The sequence below is a fragment of the Danio aesculapii genome, chromosome 6 (genome assembly GCF_903798145.1).
Source record: "Danio aesculapii chromosome 6, fDanAes4.1, whole genome shotgun sequence".
Classification (NCBI taxonomy): Eukaryota; Metazoa; Chordata; class Actinopteri; order Cypriniformes; family Danionidae; genus Danio; species Danio aesculapii.
Genome location: NC_079440.1, coordinates 446,806 through 472,404, shown reverse-complemented (window position 1 = coordinate 472,404; position 25,599 = coordinate 446,806). Strand labels below are relative to the sequence as shown.

Here is a 25,599-nt window from a genome sequence, read left to right as displayed (position 1 = left end):
CTGAGTCTCCCTTTCTAACGAATGTTTCGAAACAGACATCACAGTACGCCTGTCCTACACTGTTCACATAGCTACTCTTGCAATTGTGTAATACCTCATCGAAGGGTGCATCTATTCTGATCCCGTATGTTAGAGCACTCACACGGGATTTCACCACTTTGGGCTGTTTGGCATATCTGATTGCTCCTTTGATTATTACTACCTGGGGCTCAACAGGGCAGATAATTTTGCATTTATTAAAGTGCTCCTTCAGAAACTTCTTCAGAATTTTACATTCAGCAAAGCCTCCGACTAACAGCATGAACTCGATGTTCAGCTCAGGGTTGCTCATGATCTCCTCAAGTTTTTCTGCTGTTGCCTTGAGGCTTTCATCAAAAAAGCTCTGCAGTTTATCCTCTTTGATTATGATCGAGCCCTCGTCCCATTCTGCTCCCTCAACGCCCTCAAAGTAACTCTCTATTGTCTTTTCTTTCTTGGCGAGGTCCTGCAAGGACACTGGGCACTGGATGAGCACAAGTTCATCACAAGATTTAGCTAGAGCAATGTCATATTTTAATTTCAGAGCCTCTGATGGGAACTCTTGTGCAAACTTGTTGTAAATTTTCTCTGAAAATATCTCTTTCAGAAAAGAGATGAACTTTCTGTCTACTGTCTGTCCACCCATGTCATTTCCGGAAGCGGCGTGCAGTTCCTTCAGATTGCCATCCTCGACCACCTCATGAACCGTTATATCAATAGTGCCACCTGCAAAATAAGAATACTGTTTAATTATTGTACATCATTATTGAAAGTGGGAAAGGATAATATTACTAGATCTCAAAACCACTCAAAGCCAAATAGTTTGATATAATTATAATGTGTTACTTTTAACAGTTGATGTAATTCATTTATTTTTATGAAACTAATGACTCTTATACATATGGGATGCTAAATACAATATGTGAGGCATAAATAATGTGCCAGAACTATATTCACTTATCAAACTGAAACTACTTAGGAGTGATTATTATGCTTAACATCTTAATCCTCTCATTTATTTTTAATTCATCACTTAAACTGTGTCAGTAAAACCTAAAACCAAATAGTAATTAGGCTTGTATCTTATAAAGTGAAAATAAATAAGCTTTAGCCCTAGCCCTTGCAGATCACTGGAAAACAGTCACTATCATCCGAACTACAACTCTGCCACTGAACTGCACTACATTTCCCATCAGGCACCTCACTCACACACGAGTTCAGGACCACCCCTGATTACTTGCACACAGCTGTAGCTCAGAAACACTGACTAGATGGGCTATATATGCATCTCACATTCTCACACACATTGCTGAGTCTTGTTTTCTGTAACATTTCAGATTGTTCTATTATCTAGTCTTGCTGTTTCCTGAATCTTGTTTTGTTTCACGTTTATGTTGTTTTGCTGCTTACGTTGACCTCTTCGCCTGTGACCATGACTACATTTCTGGATTACCCTCATGATACCGTTTGTATCATTAATTAGAGCAACCGGATCCGGAAACACTTCCCCAAAGATATTATAATTTGAATGGCATCTAAGCTTATGTTAATCTGCTTCTCCTTATTTGGAGGTCTCCAAAATCCTGGATCCAGCCCGTATCCTGAGCAGATGATGTGGTGCATTTTTAAGACCTTGTTGTGGTTCTGTTGTGGCTAATTAAATTTTATGTCTGTACAAAATGAAACAGGAATGTAGGAGAAAAATGCTACAGATGTACCTCCACAATCCACAACCATATACTGGGTTCCAGGTTTTTGTTCCAGTGTGTCTTGACAAGCCTCCTCTGCTATGTAGCCTTCACTTGGCAGTTGTTTGCAGTAAATAGATGCAGCCTCGGGCTCCAGAGCAAAGACAAGCCTCTCTGGCTCAGACTCTATCACTAGATCTGCCTGAAAGGAGAAAATCATTTAAAAGAAAGTGGATGATAATCAAGATAATAATATTACAATAGAAATAGGTATTGTTATTATGTCAACAAGTATATAATAAACGTTTGGTTAGGGGTTTTCAAAACATTTAGAAACTTTTCCCGGTAAGTCTCAGGAACTAGCTCATATGCGCGCACACTGCATTTTTTATCACATCATAATTCAAGCTCTGCTCAAGCGTTAAGGCTGAGCAGACTTCTTAGGCTTTGCCCATGAGTTTGGATTGTAGTAACAATGGCCAAACATTGCGTGGCCACTTCAATATAGCAGTGATTCGCTCAAGTACAGTGAAATAAATATCTACTTTACTCTCTCGAAACAACAACAGAAGTGAGATATTTTATTTTTAAGGGTGGGGGTGTTAAGACCTTTAGTTAATGTGTTTGGATCTATGCTGCCCTCTGGTGTTCTCTCTGTGTGTTGTTGTTACTGATTTGGGGAAAAGGGGATTTAGATAAGTTATTGCTATATTTTATGTGTTATTTTTATTTTCTGTTGGTAAGATAGTTGGTAAATAAAGATATTTTTGTTTGTTATGTTTGGCCTGGTCTTCCCCTGAAGATATATCCTTATCTCATGTATTAAAAAAAGATAGGTAAATTCAGATTCTCACTGGTATTGGCTTTTTTGTCCCCTAGACGGTCATCACAGAAATAATAACTTTATTATAATTTAAAATTTATTTATTATATTATAAGAGTCAAAGCATGTATTATAAATTAATAAATTAATATTTAACAACATTTGATCAACAAACACAATTAGAAATATTCAGTCATAACAAGTCATCAGTTCCTCAAAACTGCAGAACCATCTTTGAGCAGCTTCACTGAATAAACTGGGTTTGGGTTTGGGATTCTGATGACATTCTGAGGCGCTTTTTTTCAAGATTTCTGTGGTAGGTACTATGGTTTATGATGCTGTTTCAGTGTGACCCTGTTTCACCCCTCTGAAGACCACTGAGTAGCTTACTCCAAACATCTTTTGCTAATGTTCAGTATTTGGATTGGTCTGCTTTAGGTAGCAGAAAGAAATTTGAAATCTTGTTTTACTCAAACATAATTATGTCACTACCAAAGAGCTGTGAGAACCTACAGTTGAATTATTCGCCCCCCGTTTGATTTTTTTTTTTTTTGTTTCTAAAATATTTCCCAAATGATGTTGAACAGAGCAGAGAAATGTTCACAGAATGTCTGATAATATTTGTTCTTCTGGAGAAAGTCTGATTAGTTTTATTTCAGCTAGAATAAAAGCAGTTTTAATAGTTTAAACACCATTTAAGCTCAATATTATTAGCCCCTTTAAGATATATTTGTTTTCAATAGTCTACAGAACAAACCATCATTATACAATAACTTGCCTAATTACCCTAACCTGCCTAGTTAACCTAATTACCCTAGTGAAGCCTTTAAATGTCACTTTAAGCTGAATACTAGTGTCTTGAAGAATATCTAGTCTAATATTATTTACTGTCATCATGACAAAGAGAAAATAAATCAGTTATTAGAGATGAGTTATTAACACTGTTATGATTAGAGATGTGTTGGAGAAATCTGTTAAACTGAAATTGGGAAAAAATAAGCAGGGGGGCTAATAAATCTGACTTCAGCTGTATATGGTCTAAAAAGACTTTATTTACACACCGCCAGACTAAACTGTCTCTATTCATTTGCTAATTATTCGTCTGTGTTTCGGTTCATCAACTCACCTTAATAGCTGCTTCTCTCATGAACTGTTTGGCAGCTGCGTTCCAGATGGCAGGAACAGTCAGGACCCATGTAACGTCTGAGGCAATGAACGTCTTGCCGGTTGTGTTTTCATTGATCTTGTCCAGTGCGTGATCCTTCAGATATCGCAGACTCTCTGAAAAAACGGTCAGCGCCTTCATTTGGCCTCCGTTTTTTGCAGTGATCATCAGATCCCGGTGGATTTCCTTAGTGGAAAAACAATGAAAATGTGAATTAACAAAAGCTTTAATAATTGAGATCCGTCTCTAATCACGATCATAATAAAATTAAGTATGATAAGAAAGTAACTGCGCTTACCTTGTCGTAGAGCTCCATTTTAAAGTGTTCAAACAGATAGCTCTTCCTCGCCTGACTTTTTGGAGTTGACCGTGTGTACGTCATCATGGCATCATAGCCAAACTTCTGAAACGTTTCATGTTCATCAAACAAAATGCAGGTGGGGGTCTTGAAGGTATTGTAGCCAAAGTTTACACCCCAGTTAGGAATTTGAATTGATTCTTGCGGCTGCTTGGTTTTAAAGCTGATGGCATATCCGCTGTAGGATGTGCCAAAGTCTATAGCTATGTAAAGCACTGTATTTGCCATTGCTCTTCAGCTTGTCAGACTGTGTGTCCTAGTGCTGTCAGTCCTCCATGCTGTGCTGTATTTATAAAGCTGACTTTACTTTCACTTTGGTAAACCTGCCTTCTCACCAAAAGGGTGTTGACACTGTGGAGATATAAAGTACATTCAGTCCTCACCAGAAATGATCATTTCAGCACACAGACACATCTGTGACTCTATGTGATAGTACAGGACTAAATAAAATAAAGAAATAAAAGAAATACCCTTTTGAACATGTTTAAAGCTGACCTGTGAGCTCATCGTCGTGTACATATTTAATACAGCTTTAAGGAAAAAGCACTATATATATTACATTGCTTTATTCCTTTTATATTTACGGCGTTTTTCTAAATACATTCAAACATAATGGACACCATAATGAGGTAAGACCAACAATTTCTTAAAATTAAAATGTATGTTAATGTAAAACCGACTGAAACTGCTTCAGAATCAATACAATCTGAACCCATCTGAACCCTTGATTATTATTGTGTATATGTTTATTGGTGTTTGGTTGTGATCGGTTTGGCTGTGGATGTACAAGCAGCATCAGAGTATAGTCAAAATTAGTTTAATTGAGCATTTAATATTTCAGTCATTCACTATCATAAATGTATTATACCCTGTACAGAAACACAGCTTATTATAGTCAAATGAATGGACGTAAAGTGTTGTGTTATGAAGACAGTTTAGCTATTTTGTGGAAGAGACCAATAACTATGATTTTTATAAAGACATTTGGTGAGAGGAATCTGCAAAACAGGCAATCCATATCCACTTTAATATGTTCAAATAGGGTTTAGACTGAATTTCTATGTGTTCATATTTTTATTGATTTATTAATTGTGTCCTGAGAACACCTTTAATTGCTGAAATGTTCCCTTTTCCAATGTAGACCTCTAATATATTGCTTTATTACTTGCTTCTGCCAGAATATGCACAGGATAAAACACACTGCTGCTGCAGACTGAATATATATTCAACCCCCAGAGATAGAACAGTCGCATAGACGACTGAAATAAACACTATGGGCTATGGGACAGCATGATTTCATATCTATGTGAACCTGGGCTACCTTGCCGACTGGTTTAACACTAGTGAACTAGATTATGTGAGCCTTTAAACGATATTCCTCCCATCACACAAGGTCAATATACATTATGGGATATTACGCATATCATTCTGCTAGCAGATTCCAGCAGCTATAAAGACTAAAAACTGAGATGACAAATGACTTTGATTAAACACACACACACACACACACACACACACACACACACATATATATATATATATATAATAAACTTTAAATGTAAATAACATTTGATTTGAGAGTAATTGTAATAAGTTATAATAATAACCGTAGAAATGGTATAAACATGCATGTTCAGACAGCAGTAGCATCTTACTGATTTGAATGTTTTTGTTTATGTGATAGTCAGGAGAATCTTATCCGTTCTGCGATGTGCTTACACTGTGAACATGACCAATTCCTAAGGTAAATCCTTACAAGCTTTCTGAATATTTCTAAAGCAATATACATAAAGGAACACTTAACCAACACCTCTAATAATCTCTAATAATTCTTGGTTGCAGAGAGCAAAGGGTGATGGATCTGGTCAAAGAACGGGAGCTCAAGATTGCTGGGTAACATTATATGGTTTACGCAAAGTTCTGATAAATTATGTGTGATTTCTTTTCACTAATCGTTTACCTTTAGGCTTCAAAGACAGTACCAGGAGCAAAGGTGATGGCATTTTAATTTATTTCTTATACTCTTAAAATGAACATATTTTACCAAATGAACACATCATGGTACAATTATTCATGTGTGGGGTTTTTCTTCTTTCCACCTACCTAATATTTACATTTAGTGTGGAGCAACAGAACTACGATCAAAGGTAATGTCACAATTTAGAGTTACATTTTAGGATTTCATGTTCAACCTCTATATTATATTGACAAAGTTTAAAATATTCTCTGTGATTTTATTTCTATTTCTATCTAGGGATGAACAACTGTTCAAGGAACAAAAGTAATGACTCAAGTTTTTAATATTTCAGGGTGAAACAATTTTAAATTAATTATGATTTTTACAAAATAATTGTCTACATTTAGGCTGAAGGAAAGGTTCTGTAAAGAAAGGTAATGACCGATGTGTTTATCAACACCTACTTTAGACATTTCTCTTTCTCTCAACTCTTTCCTTTAAACAGAATAAAGTAGCCAGCCGACGCCAGTGTTTTTGATGATTTTCAGCTAAATTCAGTGTTTCTCAGACTATTTTAAGCTGGACATACAGTTAAAGTCAGATTTATTAGCCCCCCTGTTTATTTTCTTTAGAGCAGATTTCTCCAACACATCTCTAATCATAATAGTGTTAATAACTCATCTCTAATAACTGATTTATTTTCTCTTTGTCATGATGACAGTAAATAATATTAGACTAGATATTCTTCAAGACACTAGTATTCAGCTTAAAGTGACATTTAAAGGCTTCACTAGGGTAATTAGGGTAACTAGGCAGGTTAGGGTAATTAGGCAAGTTATTGTATAATGATGGTTTGTTCTGGAGACTATCAGACACAAATATAGCTTAAAGGGGCTAATAATATTGAGCTTAAAATGGTGTTTAAACTATTAAAACTGCTTTTATTCTAGCTGAAATAAAACAAATCAGACTTTCTCCAGAAGAACAAATATTATCAGACACACTGTCAACATTTCCTGAATCTGTTGGGAAATATTTAGAAAATAAAATAAAATGAGAGGGGGGCTAATACTTCTGACTTCAGCTGTATATGATCATGTTATCTATCAAAATAAAGATTACCTGAAAATGAAGGAAATTATGGTGTTTACCAGCCTGATCTCACGAGGAAACGTCTGTATGTTACGTTTGGTCAGTTTAGTGGCTAATTTGTACGAGTTGAGTTGTATGAAAATGTACGATTTTAAAAAGGAGGCGTGGCACCTAACCCCGCCCCTAAACCCAACCGACACTGGGTGATGAGCAAATCGTACTAAATTGTGCGAATTAGATCATACGAATTCATATGAATTAGCCACTAAATCAAAAAGTTCTGAATTTCCGTGAGATTGTGTTGGGTTTACATGTTTATCACCACTTAAATGAAGATACAACAACATCACAATGCTTATGATGCAGTCAGACAGAGTGTTTTCAGTGAGCAGGTCAAAGGAAAGGTTCATCTGTCTGACTGCTTGTGTTAAAGGACAGAAGTGTATTAAACACTGATGACCTAATGATCAGAACTGAAGCAGAAATCCTCTAACTCATTCTGCGCTTTACCGTAATGTACCTAAAACACAAACACAGCTCATCAATAGGGCAGGGAAGCATCTCTTTATTGACAAGATATACGGCAAGGAATGCATTAAGAATTTACGTCCAGTTAAACAAATGTGAGGACAATAAGTCACATAAAACACATAAAACAAATTATAATCCCATAAGGAAATCCTATATAGAATAAGCTAAATGTTTCTCACACCTGTGTGCTGTTTGTTTCCAATGATACAATACAAAACAACAGATAGCCGGCTCCGTGGAGGAGCATTTTGACCCATTTAGTGTCGTCTATGAGTACATTTGCATGTATCTGCTGTCTTTATAGCTACTGTAACTGCTTCACTGTCATTTCCAGCTGGTGTTTTTGTTTTACAGGAAGTGGCTGGAACAGTTTACCCCATGCTTGCAGTGTTGTGAAGCAAAGCAGGAAGGGTAAGATTTACTTTATATTTCTTTTACTTTATACATCTTTAGTGTTCCCTCACAGAATCTGTTGAGTTTGAAGAAACACCCTGCTGTTCTCTGCATCTTACTGTGGATGGCAGGGCTCAAAAGCATTAAGGGCACGTCTGAATGCACTCTTGCTATTTTAATGATGGTATAATATGCCCAGATGCATGGTCTAACAGGGTTGTGTTTATTCTCTTAATGAGTTCTGGGAGTGTTTTCAGCATAACCTGCATTAAACCAGTCAGAGTCTCGTCTCTCATTCCCTTTAAGAGTCAGTCGCGTCGCTCCATAGCTCATTTGCTATTCACATGGCGACTCTGTAAGTGTAAAAACTGAACGCTTCACTAGAGAGAAAACAGTTCAACAGAGCTCAAACAATTCTCCCAACAGAACAGGAAGACTGTCCTCTTCCATAAAGAGTGTTTTGTCAGGGGTTTATTCTTTATTTAATTGTTTTTAAAATAGTTTCTTCAGCAGATCTGTATTGTTTTTCAGAAATAAAAGTGTTATCCAAATGGAGAAACTAGCTTAGAAAACAAGATTATGGCATCTGTATTTAATACTGCTTCAAATGTCAGTTCAGCGCAGCATGTTGTGTTTTTAAATGGACGTGCATGCACAACAGAAGACCTTCTCATGCTGCTCGCTTTCTGTCTGTGTTCCACTTGGCTTTTAAGGCGAAATGCGATGGACTGTCAGAGCTGCACATTCACTCAACAGAAGTCTAAACAAGCGTGAGTGCTTTCAAGACTGTTGATATGTTTTATACACACACGCACACACACACACGCACACACGCACACACATACACACACACACACACACACACACACACACACACACACACACACACACAACTCTACTTAAATACAACAGAAAGTGCATCAGGTATGAAAGCCCCACAGCAGTGTGAAAGTGGCCGATGTCACCTAAATAACACACTCAATAAGTCTCCAATAGCTCATGATGTGGAAAGAGGTGATGTTGTTCAGAGCAAGCTTTAAATGGCATTAATGAGCTGATTCAAGTAATGTTTGGAGTTATTTTCTCTATTACACATGTCCTTCATATGTGTGTTTCATTAAGACAGACTTTCAGTAAATGAAGAAATCTGCCAGTCTTCTGCTTCATTCATTTATCCGGTGTAAAATCCAGACGCCGACACATACAGCTGAAGTCAATCTTCCTTCATCTGCTGTCTGGCTCATCATTTAGGGGGGATTTTTATTCATGTCTAATTTACTTGCTTAATAAATAAACGTTGAGTGATTTCTAAATCTGACACAGATCAGTGTATTAACAGATATGGTGTGTTTTCTGAATCATCTTCTGAAGGACTTCTTATGGTTCTTGTGTGGTTTTGTAGGTCAGACTGTGAGGTTTGCCCCAGCTTACAGGAGATGATTAATAATAGGTACGTTCATGCTTTATTTCATGTGTTTTGTTTCTTGTTTTTGGATTAAATAATCTCTGTGAACACCGCTGTAGTGAAAGCATCAATGATATTCGCAGTGCCACCATTTCTAAGCTTCTACAAATAATAAAAAAGACTTGCAAGACTAAAAGACACTGAATAATAATCAATAAACAATATAAAGAATAAACAATATAGTTTACATCTCATTATATATTCATGAGCTGTACGTTGAGTTATAATGCAGCACTTAATTCTGACCCACGTCACCCTCGGTTAGATATCTGTCATTGCTGAAATGTGTTATTTACACAGTGAAATAACTCTGCTGTACATTGTAGAGAGTCAACTATTGAAGATTTAAAGAAGGCCTGTGCTGACATCAGGTAATCCTTTCATTTACATCATTTGATTTCACCTTTCTGGGAATATTCGAGCAGCTGAAGTGGATTTCCAACATTTTTACAGATTCAGAGGTGTAAATCATGTACGGTGTGCTTGTGTAAGGCTGGGTCCACACTGAAAGATCGTTTAACTCTCATACGATTTTCTAAATGAAGACCAAAGATTACAGATTAGAGCAACTCTGTCCTGGAGGGCCGGTGTCCTGCATACCTGCCAACTTCCTCCAACACACCTGCCTGGAAGTTTCTAGTTCACCTAGTAAGAGCTTGATTAGCTGGTTCAGGTGTGTTTAATTGTGTTGGAACTAAAATATGTTGGACACCGGCCCTCCAGGACCGAGTTTGGACACCCCTGTATTAGTGTAACAAGACGGATTGGGATCCATTTGCAGGCTTTTATTAATATCAGGGTCCAACAGGCAGTGATCAGCGTACACAATGTAGCAGGATAGGTTGTAGTAGATCAACAGGCTAAGGGTCAGGGCTGGCAGCAAATAAGCAATGTCTGAGATCAGAATAAACAGTCTAAAGGCAGGCGGTGATGAATCACTAACTGTAGGAAGGCAGAGTCACAACAGCATACAGGGTACGACCACTCAGAATGTCAACAACAGAACAACAAGACCTCTCAGAGGGTGAGTAGAACAAGTCTGCTTAAAGAAACCAGTAGTTCTCAGCTGGACCGGTCATCAGTGCAGGTATGGGGTTGATGGGAAATGTAGGGGACAAGCGAGTGATGAGGGAGTGAGGGAGTGAGGGAGGCCCCTCATTGGGGTGAGGGCGCCCTCTGCTGGCCAGAGGAGGAAATCACAGTGTTAGTCTTCATGACAATTAGTGCACCATAATTAATCTGCTGTTATTGTAAAGTGTAATTATAGACTCATTTCTTACATGTTGCTCATTAGTGTTTTATGCTAATTTTGTGTTTCTCTAATGCTGTTTGCCTAATTACAAATGAAAACACTCCCTGCCTAACACCACAACACTAGCCCAGGTCTAAATTTGTCCCAGCCAAAATATAAGCTGTACACAAGATATGCTTCATGAATTTAATTCATAAATGTGAAATTAATATTATAACTGAAAATAAAATCAGATTGACACCTCAAAGCTCATCCTATTGGTGCTCTCGCTCTGGTAATGAAGACACACAGTTGTAGCTATTTTTGACTTTTATTAGCGTTTATTATTACTTGTCTCACTTATAGATGTCATAAAGGCCTGATAAATGGGGTGGTGGACGAAAGAAAATGGGTCAGACATCATTTTTGACCTCTTTACGATGCCTCTGCAGCCAAAACCAAGGCCAGAACACACACTGGTTTGTTAAATAAAGTGAAATATTCACAGGGTTATGTCTTAGATCTGTATGACCAAAAATATAAGATTGTTAACATGTAAACGGCTAAACCATGCACTGAACTGCTGTGTTTGAGTTCCACTTTGACTGGTTTAGTTTAAACACATGAGACAAACTAGCACTAAAAGACACGACGTGTGTCAGATGGACATTATTAAAGGTTTTGCTCATTTTTTTAATTAAAAGCTTATTGGATTCTCACAAGTTTGTTTATAGATAATTTAAAAAAATCCATTTGCAAAAAATGGACTGTTTTATTTCAGCTAGAATAAAAGCAGTTTTTAATAGTTTAAACACCATTTTAAGCTCAATATTATTAGCCCCCTTCAGCAATATTAGTGTTGGATTGTCTCCAGAATAAACCACTGTTATACAATGACTTGCCTAATTATCCTAACTTTACCCTAATTACCCTAGTGAAGCCTTTAAATGACACTTTAAGCTGAATACTAGTGTCTTGAAGAATATCTAGTCTAATATTATGTGCTGTCATCATGACGAAGAGAAAATAAATCAGTTTTTAGAGATGAGTTATTAACACTATTATGATTAGAGATGTGTTGGAGAAATCTGCTCTCTGTTAAACAGAAACTGGGGGAAAGATATATAGGAGGGCGAATAATTCTGACTTCATGACTGCTGTAAATGACAATAAATGTTGTGTAATCTGAGTGGGCTTCAGGCCTGAAATAAGACAGCGGCTGAATAATACACAAGTGTAAAATACTAAACAGCATAACTAATGACACATTTACAGTCCTTCATCCAGACGGGACACATCAGAGACGTCTAGACGAGGAACCATCAGCTCTGCTTTGATTACTGAATGAAAAGACTTTAACCACTGCTGTTCTTATCTCTTCCAGAAAAAGAGCAGAGCAGAGTGAGAGTAAACTGGCAGACTTCAAGGAGAGGTATATATACATATATACATATGGGTTCTACCTTTATTACAAATATAAATGAATATGTAAAATGTTTAAATGTATGCTAACATCATACTAATGGACACAGTCATATTGAGATTTATATTGACACCAGCTGATCAACACAGAAGGCTGTTTATGGAGTAATGGGAATGGATATGTGAATACTCTAGATTGTAGAATACTTCAGTGTTGTTTGTTCATTATTAGTTTAATTTGAGATCTTCAGCAAACTCCTTCTGTTTCTCCAAGGATGACGATTGAGGCTTCTGCTGAAATAGGATCCAGCAGCAGAATATTTGAAGACATAAACAACCCCTGCAGAGACTCTGAGCTGAGGAAGAGTTATGAGCTGCTGCGGGTCGAGGGGTGGCCCAGGTGCCTGATGAAAATTAAAGACGGCGTTAAAAAGGGAAAACTAGATGATGAAAAGACAGAAAAGGAAACCATAAAGAGAATGATGAAGGTATAAAATCCTTCTCCAGAAATACCCACACATAATGAGACTGTAAATGTGTGTATTATATATATATAAATATACATATATATACATTCATACATACAGTTGAAGTCAGAATTATTAGCACCCCTGTTTATATTCTCCCCCAGTTTCTGTTTAACAGAGAGCAGATTTCTCCAACACATCTCTAAATATAATAGTGTTAATAACCCATCTCTAATAACTGATTTATTTTCTCTTTATCATGATGACAGTAAATAATATTAGACTAGATATTCTTCAAGACACTAGTATTCAGCTTAAAGTCACATTTAAAGGCTTCACTAGGGTAATTAGGGTAAAGTTAGGGTAATTAGGCAAGTTATTGTATAATGATGGTTTGTTCTGTAGACTATCAGAAACAAATACAGCTTAAAGAGGCTAATAATATTGACCTTAAATGGTGTTTAAACTATTAAAACTGCTTTTATTCTAGCTGAAATAAAACAAATCAGACTTTCTCCAGAAGAACAAATAATATCAGACATACTGTCAACATTTCCTCAATCTGAGAAACATCATGTGGGAAATAATTAAAGAAGAAAAAAATATCAAAGTGTGGTGAATAATGCTGACTTCAGCTGTATATATATATGATGATGATGATTATATAGCAAATGGAGACGTTGGGTGAAAATGTTAAGAAATAGGAAAAATCAATAGCAAATACTAAATTCTGTGGAAATGTTATGGTTCATTCAAGACCATATTTGAAATGAATGTATTATTTTTTCTATTCCTAAAGATGTTCGGTGACTAAACGTTTATTTCTACATAACTGTTTAACAAAACTGTTTCGCTTAAATGCACCAAGATATACTGTATTATTAAATGGATTGTAGAAAATCTCATATAACAATGTAAATATGTGTAATTTCTGTGCTTATTTCTGTAGAATGTATTCGACAAGGCCTTGGCTGACATGAAGAAGAAGAGAGAGTCTCTACAGGCAGTTTTCAGAATAACTGATGGTGCAAAATCTTTCAACAAAAAGGTAAACAATCATTATTAATAATTATTCTAACTGTACCAGGGTTAATAACACCCCGATTTACAAGATGTGGGATGGTTTTGTAAAATGCAATGAAATATCCAACACAATCTCACGGCAATTCATAACTTTTTTTTAGTGGCTAATTCGTACGAATTCGTACGATCTAATTCGTACAATTTAGTACGATTTGCTCATCCTCCAATGACATTTGGGTTTAGGGGCGGGGTTAGGTGCCACGCCTCCTTTTTAAAATCATACAATTTGGATGACTGAACTCGTACGAATTAGCCACTAAACTGTCAAAACGTAAAATACTTACATTTTCTCATTAGATCAGGCTGGAATATCACACAGCTATCAGCCAATCAGATTCCAGAACTGTTGTGTAAACACCACCATATAATCACTGTTGAAATATCGTGACCAAACAGGACTCTTGTCTTATTTTAGCAGCAGCACTGCATGGATATGGCTCTTCAGAATCTGCAAGCCATGATACTGTATGGAGAATTCACATATTACCAGGATATAAATGAGGTATGTTGACAGAGTAACACACATTTCACTCAGGATTTCAGACAATAAACAACAGAAAAACACACAGTATATCTCTTGATTAATATTGTAGCCGTTGTATATTGTCAGATATATACTGTGGTATAGTCAGTGGGTCATTGGTTAATGCACAGGCAAGCACTTTCCACCACACCGACTGATACTGGTGGGATTCAGTACCTGTAGAGAAAAGGGTTTCCTTATCACAACCACTGCTGACAAGTGTTGACTAGTCTTGTTTATTCAAGGATATACAGCAAGGCTATTTTATAATCCACTGAAGGTTAAATTTGATGAATATGGACCAGAGGGGCAAGACGGAGCACTCACTCTGGTCCCCCGGGCTCTGCACTAGTTGGGGAAATTCCAAATTGATCCAAAACAAACCATTACAATTGGCAACCAAAATTTGGGACATTGCAACCTGCAGAACCTGGAAATTAAAGAAAAAAATGGATGAACGTGTATCAATAGATAACACTAGATAGCAGTGTGGTGCAGGTATAAACCAGAGTTCAGCTGTTTTGTGGAAAGGGCAGTATAGTTTGGAGACTTGACAATATCTGCAGCTCTTGGTGGCCCACTGAAGCTGAGCAGGGTTGAGTCTGGTGTATGGGGCAATAGGGAGTACTCATGGGAAAACTACAGTGGTTACTGCTGGCAGAGGTTATAGTGAAGCCAGAAGGGGGCGCTCACGCTGCAGTATATGTGGGTCCTAATGCCATCAAATGCCCTTTCTGTCCTCTTGTGTGTTAATATGTATGTATGCTCCTGAGAACCACAGCTAACTGTAGACACACCTGGTGAATAAAGCCGATTCTGCTTCTGTTTCAGGAGCTTGGACTCAGTAATCCAGACTACCTGTGTAAGTTTGCTGACCTGTGCTATAAACAGGGCTGTCTGATGGCGTTACATAACCCACCGCTGACTCTCGACTGGGACAATAAAGAGAGACACGGCCACTTCCCACTATTAAAAATAGGATAAGGTATAATAAGGCAAATGTACACAACTGAATACATATATGAATGTTATAACTGCAGTTCTTCAGTTCAGTTCAGCCAAATATAAGAGTTACTAAACTAATTCTGTTGTTGTTTTGAATGATGAGCACATATAAAATGAGGAAATAAGGAAATACTCTGTGGTAATGCTTTCTATTAGCCTGTAATATTGTTAATGTACATGGTTAGCTCTGGATGAACACAGTTTATTCTCACTGATTCTCTACACTGGTCTGTTTCAGGGTGTGATGGTGAGTCCTCTTCATCAGCACGTCATCAGAACGAGGATCATGAGTGGTGAAACTGCTGAACGGAGCAATCATAACATAACTGTAGTGTCTGTAGGACAGGTGGGGTTTAGATCAAGAAAAGGGGAATATTAAAAGCATCTCATGCTGTGTGGTTCAAGGGATATCTTAAATAACATGTGTTTTATTGTGTTGATACTAGAATAAAGGTATTATATATCTAACATTAATATTTCATTCATTAAATCTTTAATATTTCCCTGCTGGTGCTTTTTTATGATTTTCACCCAGATTTTAATGGCTCTCTGAATATATTATATAATGATTATATTAGCATATTAAAATAGTAAAAATAAAGGACAGAGCCTCTGCTTTAAAGACAAAAGTCTTCATGTGTTCATGTTCATCATGTTATCAGGTTTGATCAAAAATACAACATTTTGTGACAAGCTAAGATATTTTTAAAAATCATCTATACAGGATATATTAATCAATATACAGTATATGTCAATGGCAGGTCAATAGTTAATGTAAGGAGAAAACAATGAAACTTAAATTCACTGCTGATGATGGTAATGCATCATGCTGATGTTAAATCAGGAAATGGTTACAGCGTTAAATGTCAAATAGTCATACGGTCATTTATTCCAGTGTTTGTGCGTCTCTTTTTCCTGCTCCATGCTCTTCATGTGGTGATTATGGTTTATCTAAATATATTATGACAGAACTTGTAATCATTGTGTGTATTTTAGATCCACATTCACATCTGATGGATATGTGCACTGTACATACTGCAGAGTTCCACATAATTCCTTCATGTTGTTGAAACACAAATCATTTAAGTTAACTTAAATTTAAGTTGATTGAACATAAAACGATTATGTTATCCCCGAAAAAACGAATAATTGTGTTGAATCTGTTCACTGTAATTAAGTAGTCTGAACAAGCAGCAGAAACAGTTTCGAGTGGTTCGGGATCGTTGCTCATTTCTAACTGCTAAAAGGGTGGAAGGGTTATTTTAGCCTAATCGTGTCATATTTTTGAGCAATAAATGTATATCTCCATTCAAACCTGTTTTGTTTTGTTTTGTTGGCTGTGTATCAATGTCAAAATTGTTATGATGTTAAATGTGGGCTGCACTGTAGTCTATACTGCCGTTCAACATAACTACTAAACTTTCTGTTTGTGCAGCGCAACACCTTTGAACTGAATCACATGACACTGAATTAAATGAGTATTGTCTCATTTGACAGCAGATGGGAAGCACTCATCAAATAAAGCTCATCCAAAACAGAGAAGAAATATATATATTAGTACATATAATGAACGGATGTGGCCTGTAAGGACGCCCTGTTACTTACTACAATATTTTACACTCATTTCTTAGAAAGATTAAATAAATGTATATTTTAAATTAAATACGTCCAGGCCCATTTATATCAGAGTTTATATTTACCCGCACAATATTGGTGTTTAATAACATCTAGTTATTATGAGGTGGGTTGCCCAATGCTCAATCCCCAACCTGGAGGACCAGGACATTCACACTCACACACTATGGTCAGTTTAGCTGATCAGTTCCCCTATAGCGCATGTGTTTGGACTGTGGGGGAAACCAGAGCACCTGGAGGAAACCCACACCAACACGGGGAGAACATGCAAACTCCACACAGAAACACACACTGACCCAGCCGGGACTTGAACCAGAGACCTTCTTGCTGTGAGGCCACAGTGCTAACCACTGAGCCACCATCACATCCTGAAATTAATATATTTATGCAAAAGATTTCTTGAATGATCTTAGCACATCACTTCAGTGGTATCTTTACATTTACAACAGATTTTCTTTCCTTTATTTATAATAGAATAATTGTATAATAGTAATGAAACTCTAATTTGTAATTAATATTTAATAAAAAATCATCATTAAAATAATATATTTATCATTTTTATATATTTACAAATAAACGGGGTGTGGCTTGGTGTTGGGGTGTGGCTTAGGATATAGGCGGGGTTTAAATTCTCACTCCAGGCTAAATTCAGAAGTTGGCAGCCCTGATCTTAATACTTCTAGTGTGTTGCTATTTAGCATGTGTTGTTCATAGTGTTTACTGTGTATCACTGTGTTGTTCATAGTGTTTACTGTGTATCACTGTGTTGTTCATAGTGTTCACTGTGTATCACTGTGTTGTTCATAGTGTTCACTGTGTATCACTGTGTTGTTCATAGTGTTCACTGTGTATCACTGTGTTGTTCATAGCGTTCACTGTGTATCACTGTGTTGTTTATAGTGTTCACTGTGTTGTTTATAGTGTTCACTGTGTATCACTGTGTTGTTCATAGCGTTCACTGTGTATCACTGTGTTGTTCATAGTGTTCACTGTGTTGTTCATAGTGTTCACTGTGTTGTTTATAGTGTATCACTGTGTTGTTTATAGTGTTCACTGTGTTGTTTAAAGTGTTCACTGTGTTGTTTATAGTGTTCACTGTGTTGTTCATAGTGTTCACTGTGTTGTTTAAAGTGTTCACTGTGTTGTTTATAGTGTTCACTGTGTTGTTTATAGTGTTCACTGTGTTGTTTATAGTGTTCACTGTGTTGTTTATAGTGTTCACTGTGTTGTTTATTGTTCACTGTGTATCACTGTGTTGTTTATAGTGTTTACTGTGTTGTTCATAGTGTTCACTGTGTATCACTGTGTTGTTCATAGTGTTCACTGTGTATCACTGTGTTGTTCATAGTGTTCACTGTGTATCACTGTGTTGTTCATAGTGTTCACTGTGTATCACTGTGTTGTTCATAGTGTTTACTGTGTATCACTGTGTTGTTCATAGTGTTTACTGTGTATCACTGTGTTGTTCATAGTGTTTACTGTGTATCACTGTGTTGTTCATAGTGTTCACTGTGTTGTTTATAGTGTTCATTGTGTATCACTGTGTTGTTCATAGTGTTCACTGTGTATCACTGTGTTGTTCATAGTGTTCACTGTGTTGTTTATAGTGTTCATTGTGTATCACTGTGTTGTTCATAGTGTTCACTGTGTATCACTGTGTTGTTCATAGTGTTTACTGTGTATCACTGTGTTGTTCATAGTGTTCACTGTGTATCACTGTGTTGTTCATAGTGTTCACTGTGTTGTTTATAGTGTTCATTGTGTATCACTGTGTTGTTCATAGTGTTCACTGTGTATCACTGTGTTGTTCATAGTGTTCACTGTGTTGTTCATAGTGTTCACTGTGTTGTTCATAGTGTTCACTGTGTTGTTTATAGTGTTCACTGTGTTGTTCATAGTGTTCACTGTGTTGTTCATAGTGTTCACTGTGTTGTTTATAGTGTTCACTGTGTTGTTCATAGTGTTCACTGTGTTGTTTATAGTGTTCACTGTGTTGTTCATAGTGTTCACTGTGTTGTTCATAGTGTTCACTGTGTTGTTTATAGTGTTCACTGTGTTGTTCATAGTCAAGTCATTGACTTGTTATGTGATTGATTAGCCAATCCAGCCTACTGTATGTGCTGTCGTGTGGTTTACAGTATGCAGCTGCTGCTTTCATAAGTGAAGCCCAGAGTTAGACGGCTGCACAAATGCTGACAGGAGGAGGAAGTACAGGAAAGAAAAAGCAAAGGTCTCTGAGTAACCAATAAGCATTGAGCGGCTGCACCTAAAGGCGTGTCTTAGACACACGACTAAAATACAGGAAGTTTCTCCTTGCAAGCAACTTATCTTGAAGCTACACAGATAACTCAAGCAAAAGGGTAAGACACACACAGTCTTTCAGTTCATTTCCACATGTTGTGCTGCTCTTCAAATGGAGACTCCATATGCCAGTGTTTACAGTCAACCTCAGCACATCAACAGATTATTGTGTGTGTGTGTGTGTGTGTGTGCGCGTGCGTGCGTGCGTGCGTGTGTGTGTGTATGTTTGTGTGACGTGAGTACACAATCAGCCTCTGAGCTGTCTGCTGCGGCATTGCTGAGGTGTTTGAGTTATGTGTGTTAATAGGTTGGACAGCTCCAGTGTTTTGAGTGAGCATGGACAAACCAGTGTGTCTGATCAACACAGACTCAGATGGGAAGCTGTGTGTGCAGCCGGCGGCGCTGCAGGTCTTGCAGCAGATCCAGCAGCCGGTGGTGGTGGTGGCCATGGTGGGTCTCTATCGCACTGGGAAGTCCTACCTGATGAACCGGCTGGCTGGGAAGCAAACAGGTAAGAGACACGCAAACAGAATCCACAGCTCATGCAGATCTAAGCGGCCTGTAAGCCTTTGAGGGAGTTTCTGACATGTGTTATCTCTCAGGATTTGCGCTGAGCAGCAGAAATGAATCCAGGACAAGAGGTATATGGATGTGGTGTATGCCCCATCCCATTAAAGCAGGAACCACTCTGGTGCTGCTGGACACTGAGGGACTGGGAGACGTGGAAAAGGTAAAGTTACACCTGAGTTACCTTGTCTAAGAGGACTATTGGAGCGTTAAGAACAAATAGATGTATATAGTAATAGTGTAGTCGTATCCTGCTGCTGTGCTGATAATAGCATTATGAATTAAGCAAGCTCCTGCACACCACTCTTGGCACAGGTCAGAGCACATCCCCTTAAGATAAACACTGCATGTTACAGCCTGCCCAGATAGCAGAACTCCTCTGGCCTGGACGCATCCGCAGTTCTGGGCCAGATCTGGCAAACAAACTTGGGCTGGTGTCCATTGTCACAATGAGCCAGTACTGGCCAGAAGTGTTTTGATTTATCCAGACCAGCACTGGGCCAAATCTGGTTCAGGTTTGGATCTGGGCCAGACCATTTCAGATGTGCTTCTGGATATAGTCCAGTTCATTTAATATGTCTTTATATTTATCTATATTTTTGCATTTATTTACAAACAGTACTGGACCAGATCAAGAACACATCTGAACCAGACTGGCCAAATCAACATAAGGGAATCTGTAGCAGGCCTGGAGCTGGCCCTGTGCTGGTCTGGATAAGTTAAAAAAGATTTTGAACTATCTGGGCCAGATGTTTTTTGCTGTCTAGCTAGTTCTGGCCCAGATTGGTTTAGCCACTGTATTTTCACCTCAGTAACTTAAGTCTGGATCAGCATTAATGGTGTGAAACGGATGTGAGGATTTGAAAATGGATCCAGCCAGGAGTGTGGTGCTGACAGGGTGTTGCTGTGTGAAATATTTTCCTGAACTGAACATTAAAGTAAAGTAAAGTAAAAATAAAGAGCAATGATGCTATAGACTATTTCCAGACTATTCTGTGTTCAACAATGCGGTTCTCCTTCTCAGGGCGACTCAAAGCGTGACACCAACATCTTCTGTCTGGCTGTGCTCCTGAGCAGCACTTTGGTTTACAACAGCTGTGGGGTGCTCGACAACAGGGCTATGGAGGAGCTCCAGTATCCTTCTGAACATTTGTCTACACAAGGAAACACAAATACAGTCCAAACGTTGTGTTCAGAGTTTTATTCTTTTATTGTCACGTTTTTATTGTCATATGCAGGTATAGTTTATTACCAGGACACACATTTGCTTTACTTTTATTACTAATGAAATATTTGCAAGATATTTGCTCTCACGTTCAGGTGGCCAAGAATATACACTGTCCTGACTGAGAGCAGTTACTCCTGGGCCCACAGCAGGATCTGATGTGCCAGCTTGCAAAGAATAGGAAAAGCATCAAACTGTTTAAAACGGTTTGGCCAGCTTAGCATTAATTTTCATATTTAGAAGCACCAATGAGGGTGGCTCAGTGGTTAGTACAGTCACCTCACAGTAAGAAGGTCGCTGGTTCGAGTCCCGGCTGGGTCAGTTGGCGTTTCTGTGTGGAGTTTGCATGTTCTCCCTATGCTGGCGTGGGTTTCCTCCGGGTGCTCCGGTTTCCCCCACAACACATGTGCACATCAGACTTCAATTTGTGTTTACACCTGAACAAGCTGTCAGATATGTTACTGAACTAATAGAGCACATCAAGGTCAAACCAGATGAAGATGCTGAAGATTGCACTGAGTTTGTAAAGTTCTTCCCTAGGTTCATCTGGTCTGTGAGGGACTTCACCCTTGAGCTAAAGATAGAGGGCCAAGATATAACCGAGGATGAATATCTAGAGTTTGCTCTAAAGCTGAAACATGGTAATATAAACACATTAATGCACAATCTTTCACAATCACTATGAGCATGAGCTCTTACAAGTTAAATGTTTTGTTAACAGATCTACATTACTCTAATACCACATTCTGGATAAGACGGTAACACTTTATTTTGATGGTCCATTTGAGTATTAGTAGACTGTCTGCTTAATATCTGCTGATACTGCTCCTTCAACAGACATTTAACTGACTAGACGAAACTTTGCAAGTACATGTTAACTAACTGTACACTAACCCTAACCCCAACCTAACAGTCTACCTATAATCTAATGAGAATTAGTTGCAATGTAACTTAAATTCACCAAACAGACCATCAAAATAAAGTGTGAGCGATAAGACTGTAGCTGCCTAATTTGGATATCCTATATAATTTTGTCTTCAGTGACTTATCTAAGAAAGAAAGTTATCTGTTAGAGTTGGGTGAATGGGATGAGGACTATATTTTAAATAATGTATGCACACTGTGACCCAGAACGGTAGCTGAACCAACTATACTCTTCTCAAGAACACAAACCCCTATGAACTTCATTATTCTACAGACCTGAAAAGATCTGCATGTGTTCATCTGTTCTAGGCACTTCGAAAAGAGTAATGGAGTATAACCTTCCCAGGGAGTGCATCCAGAAATTCTTCCCATCCAGGTCGTGCTTCACCTTCCAATTACCAACCACTCCAGAGAAAATGTCCATTCTGGAGAGTTTGAGTCCAGCTGACCTCTCCCCTGAGTTTCTGGAGGTCACCAAACGTTTCTGCAAGTTCGTCTTTGACAAGAGCGAAGTGAAGCGACTGAAAGATGGACACACAGTCACTGGCAGAGGTGATTCTAAAGGGAATTTGAAGAGTTTACAGTGTTTACAGTGATCTCACATTCAGTTCCATTATTCATTGTGCTTGATTCTGTTTCCTCTTTGAAAGTTCTGGGTAATCTAACAAAGATGTACGTGGACACCATCTCCAGTGGGGCTGTGCCTTGTCTGGAGAACGCAGTGACGGCCATGGCTCAGATTGAGAACGAGGCCGGAACGGTGGAGGGTCTGGAGGTGTACCAATCAGGAATGGAGAAGCTGAAGAGCTCCTTCCCCCTGGGGCTGACGCAAGTCTCCTTAGAGCACCAACGCCTCAGCAGCATGGCTACACAAGCCTTCATGGCTCGATCATTCAAGGACACTGATGGAAAGCACCTGAGGGCTCTCGAGGTAGGCTAAACCTTAACCAAACAACATGCTCTGGCTCACCAACAAACTAGTCTTGCATAGCCAGACTTCAGTCTGACAGCTTGAAGGTCTGGGAACTTTGGCTTCTTCTCTTTTTGTTCTTTACTTAAACACCCAGATTTTTACCCAAGTGTCTGTTCTTTCATTTCTTCCCATGTATGGTTTACTTACTCTGGCATATGCTTTTAGACGCTCTTCCCCCTCAATCCTGCCTTTAATACTTTAATATAACTCAATATATATAAACAGGACAACTTCAAATCTGCTGAAATGTGCCATATGCATTAGGACCGTCAGATGTTTAGCCACTGGTCTGTGGCCGGTGTTTGGTGTGACGTCTGAGACCACCAAAGAATTAAAATGCTGTTTGTGTGTCTTTAGGGGAAAATCAGTAAGCTCTTTGATGCATACCTGTGTCAAAATGAGCAAGTGGAAATGGAGACACACTGTAATCTTCTCCTCTACATGCGCTGTAAAGATCCTCTCATTCTTCACGTCTACTTCTTCCCAGTGAATGATACTCGCTCTAAAGAAATTGTAGAGCAGAATGAAAGAGCAAGTCTTTCCATCAGCCATCCCAGACCTGACAAGCCGTTTCGGGTGAAAACTCCGCATGTCCTCGAGGTTCCTGGGGCATCTGTCTATCCTGAAGAGGGCATTTCATTCAGAACAGACGTCGAGCCAAACTTCTTCAAGGTCAGGAAGCTTCAGGTCGATGATGTACAAATGAATCTCGTCCGACAGAAAGACAAGATGTCTGTATGGACTACCACAATATGGAAAGATGAGTTTGTCCTCTTAAAGCAAGTCCAAGATGAGCTGAAACTGAATTCTGAGATTGAAAAGAAATATTTTTTTGATGCACACAGATTGGCTTTCATTGAAAGAGTTACAAATGTGAAGAGCATTGCGGATAAACTTCGTGACCAGGGAATAATTCATAAAGAATTATATTCTGAAATCACACAGACTAATGTAACCATTGAGCAGATTATGAGAAAGATTTATGACTCTGTGCATTCAGGTGGAAGGAAAGCAAAATGTAAATTCATTGATATTCTTCAGGAAGAAGAGCCCTGCCTCCTTGAAGACCTGATTCGCTCTGATTCCTAAGTTTGTATTGTGCTTTAGAACAGGAACTGCGTATATTCTCAGCTAAGATATGCTAAAGCTTAATTGTTTGATGCACGAGAGTCAGATGCATTGATTTGCACACTGAACTGAGCTGTTAATTTGAGCATGTACTTCACAATTACCTGAAGATTAGACTCAGTCAGTGGTAACATTTATGCAAACTAAATGAATTCATGAAGTTAACTGGAATACTAATATGGTCATCTTAAAGGGATCAGCTCACAGGAAATTTAACAGTCTGTTATTATTTACTCCCCCTCATATTGTTTCACCTTTGGACCACAGATCATCTACGTTATCTTAGATGAAATCCAAGAGCTCTCTCATCCTCAATAGTCAGCAAGGGTCGTGAGACCATGCGAATCTAAGTAATCAGAATCAACAAAACACTGTGCGTGGATGTTCATACGAAGCTCCAAAAACACTTCCGTGTGCCAAAAACTGTATGGATCGAGAAGAAATAAGCAAGACTAATAGGAACATTTGGAGAACGCTTCAACCACACGATCCACTGTGAAATATGAATGTAAATCAGTTGTGGTGATGCTACGAAATGTGTTGGTTTAGTTGTGGAATGACCAAACTAAAGCAGTTCTAATAGTACATTATTTCCTGCTGGTTAAACCTGTCGTTTAATAACTCTGCCTAAATGGGTCTACCGTGAGATAATGGGCACAATGCTTATTGCATCAAGACTACAAGGTGAAGAAAAATAATAAAACAAAGACCATCGATAAGTCTTAATAAAGGTGTTGATAACTTTTTTAGCTACAGTTTATTTCCCTGCAGGCACAGGACGTCAGCCCCAACATATGTAATCCTCTCACTTAAATGTTTACGTTTGCATTTGATAAGAGCCCCATCCTTTAAAAGACAGCTTCCTCTCTGATCTCCAGCAGAGACACCCAAACTGAGTCTGCAACACACCTCTTATTAGAGAGAGGACAAGGGGAGTCATGACTGCTTGTGCTCAATACATTTCTTGTGTAACCCCCCACCCCCCAAAACAAGCCCTCAGGTACAATATTAAATGTAGACATTACCCTAAATTCCAGAGTGCAAAAGGCATCATCAGCATACTTTAAATTCAGACCAGGTCTAAAGCCAGTTGTGAAATCCAGGTGAGGTCCCAGGATCCTCCAAGAAATAAGACTGTTGGATGCTGTATTGCTGGAATAAGAATGACTGGATTAGAGGTGTTTGTGAAAAAAATTGTTTGTACAAATAAAGTTGATGTTCCCTGCACTGCCTATTGGAAAATGTGTGTAAAATTGCTAACACAAAGACTATAGTTTAAATAAATCTTTGTCTAACATTTACTCAGCACTGGGTAGCCAAATAGCCTAGCCGTGGTTGTTTTTAACATTAGATTTATTAATGTAGGAAGTGCTGGAAGAAGAGAAATAGTGTGTACATGAATCTGCTCACACCAAATCTGTGAACAACTTGACATTTACATTAGTAACATGAATCAGGAAGACATCAACATTACCTTGATGAAACAAGCGAGGGGTGCTTGGTAGCATCACAGATTTCAGCATCTGCAAAAACTGATAAATATAATAAGAGTAGAATAAGACTCAACATATAATAATCTGAACCTATAACACCACTATACAGATCTGAATGGAGCTCACATTTGT

The 25,599-nt window shown here is 38.2% G+C and overlaps 3 protein-coding genes across 7 annotated transcripts in view; 2 read left to right on the top strand and 1 right to left on the bottom strand.

The window, feature by feature from the left end:
• The window catches only part of hspa12a.3 (heat shock protein family A (Hsp70) member 12A.3), a 5,522-nt gene extending 1,218 nt beyond the window's left edge, over nucleotides 1-4,304 (bottom strand). The window contains exons 1-4 of the mRNA XM_056459267.1: nucleotides 3,993-4,304; nucleotides 3,656-3,880; nucleotides 1,737-1,908; nucleotides 1-744 (exon numbers count right to left, since the gene is read on the bottom strand). The exon at nucleotides 1-744 is cut by the window's left edge and continues 1,218 nt beyond it. Of these exons, the coding sequence (XP_056315242.1) occupies nucleotides 1-744; nucleotides 1,737-1,908; nucleotides 3,656-3,880; nucleotides 3,993-4,280 (1,429 nt within the window). The 5' untranslated portion in view covers nucleotides 4,281-4,304. The remainder of the gene's footprint in view (nucleotides 745-1,736; nucleotides 1,909-3,655; nucleotides 3,881-3,992) is intronic.
• Nucleotides 4,305-4,452: 148 nt separating this feature from the next.
• On the top strand, nucleotides 4,453-16,535 carry si:dkey-61p9.7 (uncharacterized protein LOC559161 homolog). Of its 3 annotated transcripts, none has more exons than XM_056459274.1 (17): nucleotides 4,453-4,681; nucleotides 5,737-5,796; nucleotides 5,895-5,945; nucleotides 6,019-6,045; nucleotides 6,173-6,199; nucleotides 6,307-6,333; nucleotides 6,417-6,443; nucleotides 7,987-8,043; nucleotides 8,739-8,795; nucleotides 9,428-9,475; nucleotides 9,817-9,861; nucleotides 12,106-12,153; nucleotides 12,418-12,631; nucleotides 13,560-13,658; nucleotides 14,112-14,195; nucleotides 15,048-15,201; nucleotides 15,460-16,535. In XM_056459274.1, the coding sequence occupies exons 1-16, from the start codon at nucleotides 4,665-4,667 to the stop codon at nucleotides 15,198-15,200; spliced, it is 1,041 nt and encodes a 346-aa protein (XP_056315249.1). In that variant the 5' UTR covers nucleotides 4,453-4,664; the 3' UTR covers nucleotide 15,201; nucleotides 15,460-16,535. The 3 variants fall into 3 exon arrangements, with proteins under 3 accessions (XP_056315249.1, XP_056315246.1, XP_056315250.1); XM_056459271.1 differs by having other exon boundaries at nucleotides 14,109-14,195; XM_056459275.1 differs by lacking the exon at nucleotides 6,417-6,443 and having other exon boundaries at nucleotides 14,109-14,195.
• A 2,607-nt stretch (nucleotides 16,536-19,142) lies between these two features.
• Nucleotides 19,143-25,201, top strand: gbp4 (guanylate binding protein 4). 3 transcript variants are annotated; one of them, XM_056459263.1, is made up of 8 exons: nucleotides 19,143-19,216; nucleotides 19,525-19,668; nucleotides 19,760-19,887; nucleotides 20,749-20,858; nucleotides 21,403-21,590; nucleotides 22,183-22,425; nucleotides 22,524-22,804; nucleotides 23,204-25,201. In XM_056459263.1, exons 2-8 carry the CDS (start codon nucleotides 19,605-19,607, stop codon nucleotides 23,933-23,935), a joined length of 1,746 nt encoding a protein of 581 aa, XP_056315238.1. In that variant the 5' UTR covers nucleotides 19,143-19,216; nucleotides 19,525-19,604; the 3' UTR covers nucleotides 23,936-25,201. The 3 variants fall into 3 exon arrangements, with proteins under 3 accessions (XP_056315238.1, XP_056315237.1, XP_056315239.1); XM_056459262.1 differs by having other exon boundaries at nucleotides 19,158-19,216; nucleotides 19,465-19,668; XM_056459264.1 differs by lacking the exons at nucleotides 19,143-19,216; nucleotides 23,204-25,201 and having other exon boundaries at nucleotides 19,466-19,668; nucleotides 22,524-22,813.
• Nucleotides 25,202-25,599: the final 398 nt, after the last annotated feature.

Coding starts and splice junctions, on each gene's coding strand:
- si:dkey-61p9.7 (XM_056459271.1), top strand. Junction 6,334..6,416: donor CAACTGTTCAAGGAACAAAA/GTAATGACTCAA, acceptor GTCTACATTTAG/GCTGAAGGAAAGGTTCTGTA. Junction 6,444..7,986: donor GAAAGGTTCTGTAAAGAAAG/GTAATGACCGAT, acceptor TTTGTTTTACAG/GAAGTGGCTGGAACAGTTTA.
- gbp4 (XM_056459262.1), top strand. CDS start 19,494: ATGGACAAACCAGTGTGTCTGATCAACACAGACTCAGATGGGAAGCTG. Junction 19,669..19,759: donor GCTGGCTGGGAAGCAAACAG/GTAAGAGACACG, acceptor GTTATCTCTCAG/GATTTGCGCTGAGCAGCAGA. Junction 19,888..20,748: donor GACTGGGAGACGTGGAAAAG/GTAAAGTTACAC, acceptor TCTCCTTCTCAG/GGCGACTCAAAGCGTGACAC.